General features: G+C 42.0%; 1 protein-coding gene across 1 annotated transcript in view; it reads right to left on the reverse strand.

Moving 5' to 3' along the window:
• Nucleotides 1–13,518, reverse strand: part of grk5 (G protein-coupled receptor kinase 5) — a 233,602-nt gene that overhangs the window by 142,648 nt on the left and 77,436 nt on the right. Inside the window, exon 2 of the mRNA XM_033033840.1 lies at nt 3,301–3,396. Within this exon, the coding sequence (XP_032889731.1) occupies nt 3,301–3,396 (96 nt within the window). The remainder of the gene's footprint in view (nt 1–3,300; nt 3,397–13,518) is intronic.

The raw sequence follows: 13,518 nt of genomic DNA on the forward strand, positions 1-13,518 counted from the left end.
TGTTTAATTATATATAAAAGGACCTGTGTCTAAAATTGTTAGTAGATTGATTCACAAAGTTGTCAAATTCCAAATGGAGGAATATATCCTGATTATACATATTACATCAAAGGCATGCTACGCTCCCACACAGCATGAGCACCTCAATTTGCATATAGTTGTTACCAATCTAACATCGCAGGAAAAGTAACATGTAATGGCCAAACCAAATTCTAGGTTTTCAAAATCACTTTCAAACAGAATTAAATGATAATAATGAAGTAACATTTTGACCAGATGGTACGGGGGGGGGGGGGGGTAAATCTGACAGTTGAGTTTACAAACTAGCTGAGCTCTTGCAGATTCTGAAGATAGACACAAAATGCTGGAGTAACTCAGCAGGACAGGCAGCATATCTGGAGAAAAGGAATGGGTGACGTTTCAGGTCGAAACCATTCTTCCGGCTTCTTCAGTCTAAAGGAGGGTCTCAACCCGAAGTGTCACCCATTCCTTCTCTCCAGAGAGGTTCCCTGTCCCGCTGAGTTGTTCCAGCATTTTGTGTCTGTCTTTAGTGTAAACTAGCATCTGCAGTTTCTTCCTACACCCTTGCAGATTTTATTTGCTATGAAGCCTATTTTTTTCATTTGTACTGTTGAAGCCAGTGTTGGGTTGTACAGGTCTTGGTAAAATAACATGGAGCTCTAAGATGAATGGAGACAAACACATCCATGTGTGGACAACAGAATCATATCACAACCTCACTCTGCCTTGCAGACAACTCCAACAGCAACAGCTTGAATCATGCACCACCATTAACAAAGAAACTACTCAAATACCTTGACATTGAAATTAGTAAAATAATTCTTCTTCTTATCGAGTCCACACACAAGATTAGAAGTTGTTCAGCCAGAGCTGAACGCACTTCTCGGCATCTGCACACAATGGTGTCTGCCTTGTCGCTTCTTGTGCGTTGTGGTGGAAAGATTGGTGGAAACAGGGCCGCAACGTGAACGCTCGGTCCTTGACCCCAGTAAAATACTATGTGCAGGTCAAGGAATAGGTTGGCATCTATTTTGAGAAGGAGGAATCTCCATATTTGGTATCACCACCAAAAGCGATCCAGTGTGGTGTCTCAGTGACTCCCTTTATGGGGATCAAAACATTGGTTCATCAACACAAGTGGTACTTATGTGCCAATCTTGGAAGGGATAGATAAGGACAAAGAGGAATTTTAATCCATCTGTGAGCAATCCTTAACTTTCAATGTCCAAAGACGTACAGGTTTGTAGGTTAATTGGCTTTGGTAATATTGTAAATTGTCCCTAGGGTGTGTAGGATAGTGTTAGCATGCGGGGATCACTGGTCAGAGCAGACGTGATGGGCCGAAGGGCCTTTTCTCGCAGTGCATCTCTATACTAAACTAAAGGAAACAAGCTATTTGGTGATTTTAATGGTGGGTTTTGAACATTAGTTATAAAGGGAATCAAACAATATGGTGTAAGTGCAGGGAAGTGATGCTGAGGTAAAAGATCACCCATGATCTTATTGAATGGTGGAAGATGTGCGAGGGGCAGGACATCCTGCTCCTGCTTCTACTTCTAATGCTATTAGACGCTTACGACACAAATCTTTATGCAATTGGTACTAATGAAATAGAGAAAGCTAACTCCAACTGAGTCCTCCTCCTCCTCAGGAGATTCTTAGAACATGGTCTTAGTAGGAATAACAGCTGTTTAGTTTATAGACACAGCATGGATACAGGCCCTTCGGCTCACTGAGTCCGCACCGACCCGTGATTCCCCTTACTCTAGTTCTATTCCCCTTACTCTAGTTCTATTCCCCTTACTCTAGTTCTATCCAACAGACTAGGGACAATTTACAGACACTAATTGACCTACAAACCTGCACATCTTTGGAATGTGGGAGGAAACCAGTGCAGAATACCCACCGTTCACAGGGAGAAAGTATAAACACCATACAGACAGAACCCGAGGTCAGGATCCAACCCGGCTCATTAGCGCTGTAAGGCAGTAGTTCTACCAATGCGCCACTGTAGCTCCTGTATCATCTGAGACCAGAAAAGACACCCGATTCCTAAAGCAAGTGCTCTGCTCGAAGCTCAATCTAGCAACATAATTACTAGATGGTCAAGGAAAACTCCTGATCAAAACCTCCTTAGGGTAGGTAGATTCCTCACTGACGCATAAGAATACCTGGCCAAAATTGCACACACTTTGGGAAGGTGGCAGTAAGGATTTTTGAGTAACTGACAGGAGCTTGTGGAGGCATCGCACAATATCCAATCACCTGACCCAACTACTCTATCACACTGTGGTCCCACCTGTATAGCTGCGGATCCCACCTCAGGCTGATCAGTCATTACACGACCTTCTGAGTGAGAGAGCGAGAACGTTACCTTCAACCCAAGAGTTTGCCCGAGAAGAGAAGGCAATGCCATTAAGCTGAAAAGAGTGCAGAGAAGAAGTACATGTATGTTACCAGGACATATGAGGTATAGGGAGATTTTGAGCAGGATGACCCGATTCCTTGGTACATTGAAGACTGAGGGAGTATCTTCCAGAGCCATATAAAATTATGAAGGGCTTAGATAGAGTGAATGCACAGTCTTTTTCGCAGGATTCGTGAAATAAAGTAACAGAAGCCCTAGGATTACGATGAGAGAGGAAAGGTCAAATAGGAATCTGAGTGTCCACAAAAGGTGGTATATATATGGAGTGAGCTCCCAGACAAAGTGTTTCAGGCAAGTACTATAACAATATTTAAAAGGCATTTGGACAGTTACAAAGAAAGGTTGAGAGGGATATGAGTCAAAAACAGGCAAATGGAGCAAGCTTAGATGGACATCTTTGATCAATTTAGGTAGAAAGATTTATGTTATAAATGTTGCTATGGCTCTAATGTTGGTTAATGCTTGTAAAATAACCTGTTCCATTTTATGTAAATACACAGAACAAAATAATGGCCCTTTCTCTTCCGTTTATTCCAAGAAAGCCAACCCATAAGAAAATAAAACAAAGCAAATAGATGTAGTGAATCAGATAAATGCGAGCCAAATATCGGATAAAAATAGCAGAGTGCTGGAGGAACTCTGTGGGTCAGGCAGCATCCATAGAGGGAAGTAGACAGACAATATTTCAAACACAAATAACGCAAAAATAGTGCAACGCAGCTTCCATTCTTTGCTCGCTGGGGAGAATTAATTCTTGTTAGTGTTTACAAAAATCACTTCCACAGCTATAGTGACCAAGACATGATGTTCAATTGGAGCATCCGCACAAATAATAACGTAATATAACTCACCTAAATATTTTCTTTGCTCTTCACATAGAGTGATGTGAGGAAACCTCAATATTTCTTTCCACTTTTTACTTTTGCCCTTACGTTTTCCTCCACCTCCTGCACGTAAACAGAAAGAGTTTGAGACACAAACTTGGTTAAAGAAAGTACAGTGAAGTAACAAATTCTTGTGTAAAATTCATCCTCATGACTTTACATCAGCACACCCACTCTAAAACACATAAGCAATAGAAGCAAGAGTAGACCTACTGTAAAGCCTCTCACACTTTCTTTGCCAATGCGCCAGATCACGGCTAATTCTGATCCTCAAATCCAGTGTTTACACCTTTATCTCTAACCAGAAACCTGTAGGATGTGACTTGGCAACTGTTTGCTGAGGGTAAACCCATATCAGAAGATGCTTGCTGAGAAATCCCCCCCCCTTCCAGCTCCGCATCATTTTATCTTTGCAAATCATTTTATTTCAAAATATTAAAAGGCAATTTCATGCATGATAACCTGCATGATACTGAGTCAGCCTTATTCAGTTTCACCTCACAGACTTTTCTTAGTTTGCAGGAGTAATATGTAGATACAACCTTGCCATGTGTTTGGGCGGCACAGTGGCACAGCGTTAGAGTTACTGCCTTACAACGTCAGAGACCTGGGTTCGATCCTGACTATGGGTGCTATATGTACGGAGTTTGTAAGTTCTCCCTGTGACCGGTTTTCTCAGGGTGCTCCGGTGTCCTCGCACACTCCAATGATGTATAGGTTAATTGGTAAGAATTGTAAAAAGTGTAAATTGTCCCTAGTGTGTAGGATAGTGCTTGGGTGTGATTACTGGTCGACGCAGAATTGACGGGCCGAAGGACCTGTTTGCGCGCGGCATCGCTAAAGTTTAAAGTCACAACATTCTGTGGATGCCTTTAAGTAAAGTGGCCCATTAATTGTAAATCAAGTGATTTTTTTTATGATGAGCACCCACTTATTGTCATTTGTAATTGAATTCTGAATCTTGCTTTTATCAATACTGTGATATCACAGCCATGTATCTGTGAGAAGAGGATAAAACAAATCTGACAATACCTGGCCCCCTCATCAAATTTGCATAATTCCACAAAATGCACACCTTCCCCATCACCTGTTCAGTGCCCACAACTAATGGATTACATTACGGAGATCTCCTCGATCGGATTTAGCTTCCCACGCAGCTCATTGTTTCCCCAGTCAAAGTTTAGGAGGACTACAAGTTCGGTGTGAAATCTACAGAGATAACTGCTGGTCGTTGTGGCAGTAAAAGAAAAAAACTGACTTGGGCTCCTGCTCACGACCTGCTGAACCACTCCACAACTTTGTGAACAGGAATCAGGTCAATAGACAATAGACAATAGACCAGACAGCTAAAGGGCTTAAGTCCATGCTGTATGACTCTATGAGGTCCTGTTTAAAATTATCTTTCCCAATAAACATGTACATCTCGAGGAATGAATCACTGTCTGTATAAGTACAGAGAGATTGGTTTTCATACTACTTGTGTCAAGTGGCTCTTTTTCAGTGTTCTGTACTACTAGAGTGTGGCCTGTACTTACACAGCTCCACTTGGTGATCTCCAAACCCATCTCTGCTTGTAAGATTCATTGCATTCTCTAGAAGCAAGGTTAGGCAATATCTTTTTAGATATTAATATGTTTTAATGTGTTTATTAATGTTCTTGGAACATCAAAGGTCATATTTATGTATTTGATATAAAGGTGAGCAGCTTTTCATATTTTTCCACAGCTTTTCATATCCATATTTTTGTTATTTGCATGAAATGTTATCCCTCCCCATCCTTCGTGGATAACAAGGATTTAGTGCAGTTTTCCTCTGCAGCCTATTAAATGCCTTGCCAGTCTCAGCACAGAAAGTCTGTACTGTATATGTCCTTACTTAATCCTTAATTGTTCTTTTACTCCTGTTTTGTTCATTACATCAAGGTCTTTCAGCCACTTAACTACAGTAAACTTCATTATAACGGGCCGTAGGGGGGGGGGGGGAGGGGGAGGGGGAGGGGGGGGGGGGGGGGATGGTGTCCGTTAATGCCGATTATCCGCTACAACCGAGTAATGGGCCTGTCCCACTTACGCGACTTTTTTGGCGACTGCCGGCACCCGTCATAGGTCGTTGCCGGTCGGCGAAAATTTTCAACATGTTGAAAATTCAGCGGCGACCAGAAAGATGCTACGACTCTTTGGGCGACTGAGGAGACTGCTCGTGACCATACAGGTGACACCCTAGTGACATGTCGTGAGGTGAAGCCTGTATGGTCGTGAGTATTCCCCCAAAGAGTCTACCTTGTTCTGGTCGCTACTGGATTTTCAACATGTTGAAATTTTTCGGCGACCTGTAACGACCTATGACGGGTGCCAGCTGTTGCCGAAAAAGTCGTGTAAGTGGGACAGGCCCATGAGGGACTACAAAGTAATAGAGTATAATTGTACAAGTAGTAGAAACGAAGAACTGCAGATGCTGATTAAAGCATAAAAAGACGCAAAGTGCTGGAGTAACTCAACAGGTCAAGCTGCATTTCTGTAGAACAAGGATGGGTGATGATTTGGTTCAAGGCTTTTCTTCAGACTCTTGGTCTGAAACTGGGTTTGGAATCCAGATGAGGAGGCGGCCCCTGCCTGCAGGTGGCTGTGGGAGAGGCGAGGATCGGCAGAGTCATTGGCCACAGCCCGCGGACGGCTGGAGTGCAGGCAGGGGTTGGCGGTTGGTGGTGGCAGCGGCAGGAGAGGCCTGGAAGCGTGTGGGCCGGCGGTGGTGCCAGTAGGTCCGGGGCATTGTGGTGGCCATATGACGGGGTGAGGAAGCCCTGTCCCGCTCTGTGAGATTCCTACGACCAGCTGCCGAGGTACAGTGAAAAGCTTTTGTTGCGTGCTAAACAAACAGCGGAAAGACAATACGTGATCACAATCAAGCCATCCGCAGTGTACAAATACATGATAAGGGGAATAACGTCAGTAATGTTTAGTGCAAGATAAAGTCGAGAAAAGATCAAAGATAGTCTGAGGGTCTCCAATGTGGTAAATAGCAGCTCAAGACCGCTCTCTAGTTGTTGGTAGGATGGTTCAGTTGCCTGATAATTGATTACAAGCAACATTTAAGAGCTTAATGCTACTCAAAAGAAACAAGTAGGTTGAAGGCATAATTGTCATGTTGCCTACTGTATGACGACAGATTATGCCATTCAATCTGCTTAAAGCCAAGAATGTGGGCGGGGGGTGCATATTGAGGTCAGAGAAAGAGTTAGATCTCGCTGGAAGGAACATATGAAAGATCTCCTCAACTGAGATTCCTTAGGCACCTTTGAAACCATAGATCCTGAGGAGCTGGGCAAAATGAAGAAGATTATAAGATGATATGTCTGCATATGGGCTTATTCTTTTTTTGTGAATGTTTTTCTGGCGGCAGTCTTCTGTCAAATATGTTGATGTCATTTTTAGCAGTGACTTATACTTTCCGGTCAGTTATACCAAACATAAAGTCAGGAATAGATCTTGCACAATTTTCTTGCAGAACTATTGAAAAATATAGATAATTAACCACACAAAAATCCTCACAGAGCGGCGGGAAAAAAAATCTATCTGATCTAAAGCAGGCTGCTAAATAAGTTACCCACAAACCACATCCACTCAATCAACAAGAGAACCTAAATCATATTTGAACTTATTTCCTGTCAGTTTCAGATGCCTTGCAACACAGAATATTTTTGCAGACAAGTTCACAAACTTTGTTTTGGATAAATTAAGCAAACCGTTTTCTCATTTGCGTTCACACAAAATGAATAGATGAACAGATACAAGATCTGCAGCCTTGAGAAAAACAAAACTGCCAGCATTAAAGATGGAGAAATGCATATGAATAAATGAGGTTAAATCAAAATACCTTTTCTAAAGTCATAAAAAGATAAATATAGAAAACACACAGCTTATATGGAATTAAAATTGTAATTTTTCACAAACTTTTTTTGACCATCTCCAATTACCTGCACATCTTAAAATATTGAATTGATATATATATAATTTTAAAAGTATGTGGCTACGAGGAAACAAGTTTTGTAAATACTATCTAAAGTAACACTGCAAGAAGCATGGCACATCTCATGCTCAATATCGAGCTTAATGACAGAGAGTGTCAGTTTTTGAATGCGGATGGCACAAAGCTGGGGGGCAGTGTTAGCTGTGTGGAGGATGCTAGGAGGCTGCAGGGTGACTTGGATAGGCTGGGTGAGTGGGCAAATGCATGGCAGATGGAGTATAATGTGGATAAATGTGAGGTTATCCACTTTGGTGGCAAAAACAGGAAAGCAGACTATTATCTAAATGGTGGCCGATTAGGAAAGGGGGAGATGCAACGAGACCTGGGTGTCATGGTACACCAGTCACTGAAAGTAGGCATGCAGGTGCAGCAGGCAGTGAAGAAAGCGAATGGTATGTTAGCATTCATAGCAAAAGGATTTGAGTATAGGAGCAGGGAGGTTCTACTGCAGTTGTACAGGGTCTTGGTGAGACCACACCTGGAGTATTGCGTACAGTTCTGGTCTCCAAATCTGAGGAAAGACATTCTTGCCATAGAGGGAGTACAAAGAATGTTCACCAGACTGATTCCTATCAGACTGGATGTCAGGACTTTCATATGAACAAAGACTGGATAGACTCGGCTTGTACTCGCTAGAATTTAGAAGATTGAGGGGGGATCTTATAGAAACTTACAAAATTCTTAAGGGGTTGGACAGGCTAGATGCAGGAAGATTGTTCCCGATGTTGGGGAAGTCCAGGACAAGGGGTCACAGTTTAAGGATAAAGGGGAAATCTTTTAGGACAGAGATGAGAAAAACATTTTCACACAGAGAGTGGTGAATCTCTGGAACTCTCTGCCAAAGAAGGTAGTTGAGGCCAGTTCATTGGCTATATTTAAGAGGGAGTTAGATGTGGCCCTTGTGGCTAAAGGGATCAGGGGGTATGGAGAGAAGGCAGGTACAGGATACTGAGTTGGATGATCAGCCATGATCATATTGAATGGCGGTGCAGGCTCGAAGGGCCGAATGGGCTACTCCTGCACCTATTTTCTATGTTTCTATGTTTCTAAAAAAGGTAAAATGCTGTCACTTCAGTAGAAGTTACCTCTCACAATGCTAGATGTCGGCAATAGAAATACCTAGAACCACTGCCAATATTTTTGCTATTAAAAGAGGATGAGCATTGTTAATAACTTTAACTAAATTGTTAATAACTTTCGCAGCCGACTGAGAGTTTTTTTGGGTCGTCACGTTCACGCTCCTGCTCACAGAATCTATGATAATTCAAAGCTTTGAGGTGAGAAGTAGCAGAACTGAAGTTTATAAATAACAATCCATTGCCTGGACACTAAATTGCTTAACACTTTTTTGGTCAGCTTTACGCAATTTAAATCCATTTTCTTCATGCACAAAACACAACAATAACTGCCTGGTTCAATGGTTGCAACCAAATTATAATGCTGCATGACAATGATCAAAAAGGTCTCTATCCTCCCACATCTACACCATCATTATGCACTTTTAAGATAAATAACTCCATTTAGATATCACTAATTTCAATGTATTAAATTATAAACTGAAATGGATAAGAACTTTTAACAAAACTATGTATGTGAGCAAACCACTATCGTAATGAATTTCAACGTCCAACTTATCTCAGCAACTTCTAAAACAAGTGAAGCATCGCCATTTTATTTTTTAAAAAGACAACAGGATTGACTCATCTGATACCACATGAAGAGACTTCACGTGTGGAGAATGTCCACAATTAATTCAGAACCAACAACGTTTAAAAGCCAGAAGGAACTAATTTTCTTTATTGCATCTCAGCTCAAGAAATCCAAAACAAATCCCAAAGTCTACTTTCTCCAGAAACACAAATAGTTATCAAATTTTCCCTTTAAAGATGCAATTGTCTGGCAAATGCTCCCTGCGGCAAAACGTAGGAATACAACTGTCTGTCTTCTCATTCTAATAGTCTTCCAAACAAATAAACCACGAGTCTTTCTCTCTACCTAATTTTAAACGGGTAATACATCTCGACACTGATGTGAAGATGTTACCAGTAGATGATCATTGTTTTGTTATTCATCCTGTCAATATTTGTACGAATTTAATGAAAAGTTGCATTAGATCATGCTGACCAATATCCAATAGTTGGAAGGAAAGGTGCTGGCTACCAGCTGTGTGCGTGATCGAACCCCAAGTCCAAGATATCCTGAACGTCTGATGTTGATTTACTTCACGGACTGTGATCTCTAGTCTCACCGTTAAGGTCAGAGGTGAGTGACCTGCATCTGGCCAAGGTGGGCTGGTGCACAAACTGCTGCTCTGTGGGGGTCACAGAGCCTGAGGAAATATCACACTGGTTAATTATTTTACTTACTCTATATTTAATATTTTTAATTCGTTGTTTGTGTTTTAAATTGTTTTAAATAAAAAATTGTTTCTAATCTTTCTTAAATCATGCATCTACGTTTTTTACGAATGTTTCCATCTGACACCTAATGCGTGTGAGACAGCAAGAGAGAAAGAGACAGAGGGCAGAAAGGGGCAAGGGAGAAAGAGAAAGGGGGAGATAGAGAAAGGGGGTGATGGAGGGAAGCAGGAGATGGAGGGAGAGCGAGAGGAGAGAGAGAGGATGAGATAATGGAGCATGCATGTGAGAGGGGGGTGAAGGGGAGGGAGAGGAATAAATGGGTGTGTGGGAGAGAGAGCAAAAAAACGCATGTGGTAAAGAGAGGGGAGCGAGAGAGGAGAAAGACAGAGTGGTGTCATGAGAAAGGGAGAGAATGCATGTGGGCCAGCCAGGGCGAGAGAGAGAGTGAGAGAGAGTGGCAGGAAAAAGAGACGAGTTGGAAAAAGAGACATGGAGCCTAAGGCAGAGGAGGTCAGTTCACCTGGTCCTCCACATCCACCAAATACAGGCTTGTGTTGCTGGGAAGTGGCGGAGGCTAAGTCCGTTAGACCATAAGCCACAGAAGCAGAATTAGGCCATTTGGCCCATCGTGTCTGCTCTGCCATTCGATCATGACTGATCTATTTTTCCCTCCCAACCCCATTCTCCTGCCTTCTCCCTGTAACCTTTGACAGCCGTACTAATCAAGGTTCCTGATAGGCACACCCCAGGTTGTCTCCTTTTAACCAACCCTAGTAATTCCTATGGCCTTTCTACCTCTGGTATCATCTACACTGCATCCCGTAAGCCAATTAAAATATCACTCTGCAATGTGTCTAAAACTACCTGTGCTGTTTTAAAATCAATCATTGCTTTGCATAATTGTATTATTTATTTGCTTCTTGCCTCTGTTTATACAACACAAAGTGCTATTGATTCCAACTAATGAAGCTTGTGAGTTTGTTACCACCACACTGCAGCCCTGGGGGAGAAAATATAAATGAGACATTGTAAAAGACAGGTGCGCACTTTCATCTATGAAGCTATTTCTATAATATTATTATCAAGAATGATTGCCTTGGGTCCCTGCTACTTCACCTTCAACATCTACAGGTTTTTTTTAAATCAGCCTTAGCATCCAGTTCAATTTTGCAAGAAATACTTGGTAATCCTTGGTAGAGGACCTTGTTCTTGTGGATGTTGAGTGCAAGGCCTATCCACTCCAATGCATTGGTGAGCAAGCCATGCATGACTTGGACCTCTGGCGCAGAGTGTGCACAAATGCAACCAATGCCTGCATTCTGCAGCTTGGCTACTGGGGGTTGTGTGACCTTCACACTGCCTTGCTTGACATTAATTCTTTATTGAGATTTTTTCCACTCTAGACCCAAGGGTTAATCTCACACCTTGAGTGCCATTGGGGAGTAATCTTAAAATGGAGACAATTTTCTATGGGCAACTGAATCTGAAGAGGGTGTTCCAGGTTCCCTCTGATTAATGGAATGTGAGAAGGGACCTAACCTCTGGCAAAACATGATTGGCAAGGAAGGAATAAGGACGACTAACATTTTCATGACTTGGAGAATGGCCTTCTCATTGAACACCCTTGTTTCATCAGAAGGACCAGCACAAGTTGCCAGGGATCCTAGACCAAGACAAACGTTGGCACCTGCCAGCTTATGTCATCACCCGAGTGAGTGACCACCAAGATTACCACATGCCAGGTACCAGTGACTACCGGACTGACTCACTCTTACATCTCCATCAACCTACCCCAAGATATCAGCTCAGCAGAAGTGTTACCACACAATGATCAACAGTGAAGCTCTCATCATGGGCTCTTCTCCACCATCACCTCAACCTGCAATACCAAGAGAGGCCACCAGGTCATTGATATCACTGGAATCATCATCTATGCAAACTGCCTTGCGGCATTTGCCTAAAACAGCTACTGCACGCCAAGCGTGATTCAGTGGCTGTGAGCATCCACGGAACATGCTGTGCTAACAAAATAAATGAATCTGTTCCTTGGATGCCACTTTCACGGAACCTTATTTCGATTCTCCTTCCCCTGATCAAATCCACTAGCTCCACTAGCTCTGTTCAAGCCATTGCATGGGATTCCAGAGAGGCCACAAAATTCCACAGGTTGGGAGGAAACAGAATCAACCTAAGCTCCAGGTTATACCAAGAATATTTCTGTCTCAAAAGAATCCTTTAAGACAGGCTGACAAAAGCCATGCTTGAGATCTTATTGCCACAGACTGCAAGTACCTGACATCAATTTGGTTCAAAATAAACAAAACACAAAATAAATTAGCCGCATAATATTGCTACTATCACATGCATTATTTTTGCGGCCATGGTTTGCATATACACACACATAGTACAGGTAAATGTACTTCAAATTGTTTATTTATATAACATCTACAACTGTTTGCAACCAAGTAAAAATGCCTTTAAAAAAAAAAAATTTGAATTGAAAGATACAGCATGGAAAGTTCACTCATGAACTTATGAAACAGGCCCTTCAATGACAATGACATTTGAAGCCACTTATCTAATTTTGTTGAAGATAGACACAAAATGCTGGAGTAACTGGAGGGAAGGAATGGGTGACGTTTGGAAAGAATGGTGATGTCATCTGTTCCTTCTCTCCAGAGATGCTGCCTGTCTCGCTGAGTTACTCCAGCATTTTGTGTCTATCTTCGGTGTAAACCAGCATGCTCAGTTCCTTTCTACATACAGTATCTAATTTTGTCATCAGCATTAAAGCATGACTATACAGTGATGGTTTCCACAACAAAATACAGTGAAATACATAGAAAAGCAAAATATTGTGGAAAATGGAAATATGAAATGAAATTGTAAAATGCTGAAAATTCTCTGTAGATCAGACAGCACACCTGGAAAGAGAAAGTAAGATTGTGGTGGGGAAACTGCTGGTAGCTACTGACATTTTTATACATAACTGTAAATATAATTCTGATTTCTCTGCACATGCAGAAGCTGTTTCAGTAGTTTAGTTTGGTTTAGAGGTACAGCATGGAAACAGGCCCTTCGGCCCCCCGAGTCCACGCTGATAACAATCATCCGTACACTTGCTCTATCCTGCAAACTAAGGGCAATTTACAGAAGCCAATTAACCTACAAATCTGCACATCTTTGGAATGTGAGAGGGAACCAGGGCACCAGGAGAAACCCCTGTGGTCACAGGGCACTCATACAGGCTTTGTACAGGCAGCATCTGAAGTCAGGATCGAACCCGAGTCTCTGGCGCTGTCAGGCAGCAATTCCACCGCTATGCCATTGTGCTGTTCTGTGCCTGTGACTATTCCAAGTGGATTCCAAAGGGACTGCCAGTTGCAAAAGGGAAGACGGAGCGAGAACATCCTATCTAAGATGTCCAATTTAGAGACAGCTTCAATATTGACATCAATACCTACAACAACTAAAGGTTATAATTAGTTAGTTTAAATGCAAATTAAAAAAATCAGATGCTGGAAATCTGAAATGGCAATAGAAAATACTGGAAATGCTCAGCAGGTTAGGCAGCATCTGTGGGGAGAGAAACAGAACTACCTCAGTTCAAACCCACCCTCTTTGGAGAGTGTGATGAAGAGTTTCTGCCTGAAATTTTGATTTTACTTCTCTTTCCACTAATTAATTAATTTTGATTATCAGTTAATAGTCTTCCAAGATTTTATTTAAATGTTATTTTGTTAAGAGAGATTTTTTTTTTGACATGTTTTCTTGTGGGTGAGGCTACACTCCCGCCCCA

This window comes from Amblyraja radiata, chromosome 15, assembly GCF_010909765.2.
Source record: "Amblyraja radiata isolate CabotCenter1 chromosome 15, sAmbRad1.1.pri, whole genome shotgun sequence".
Taxonomy (NCBI): Eukaryota; Metazoa; Chordata; class Chondrichthyes; order Rajiformes; family Rajidae; genus Amblyraja; species Amblyraja radiata.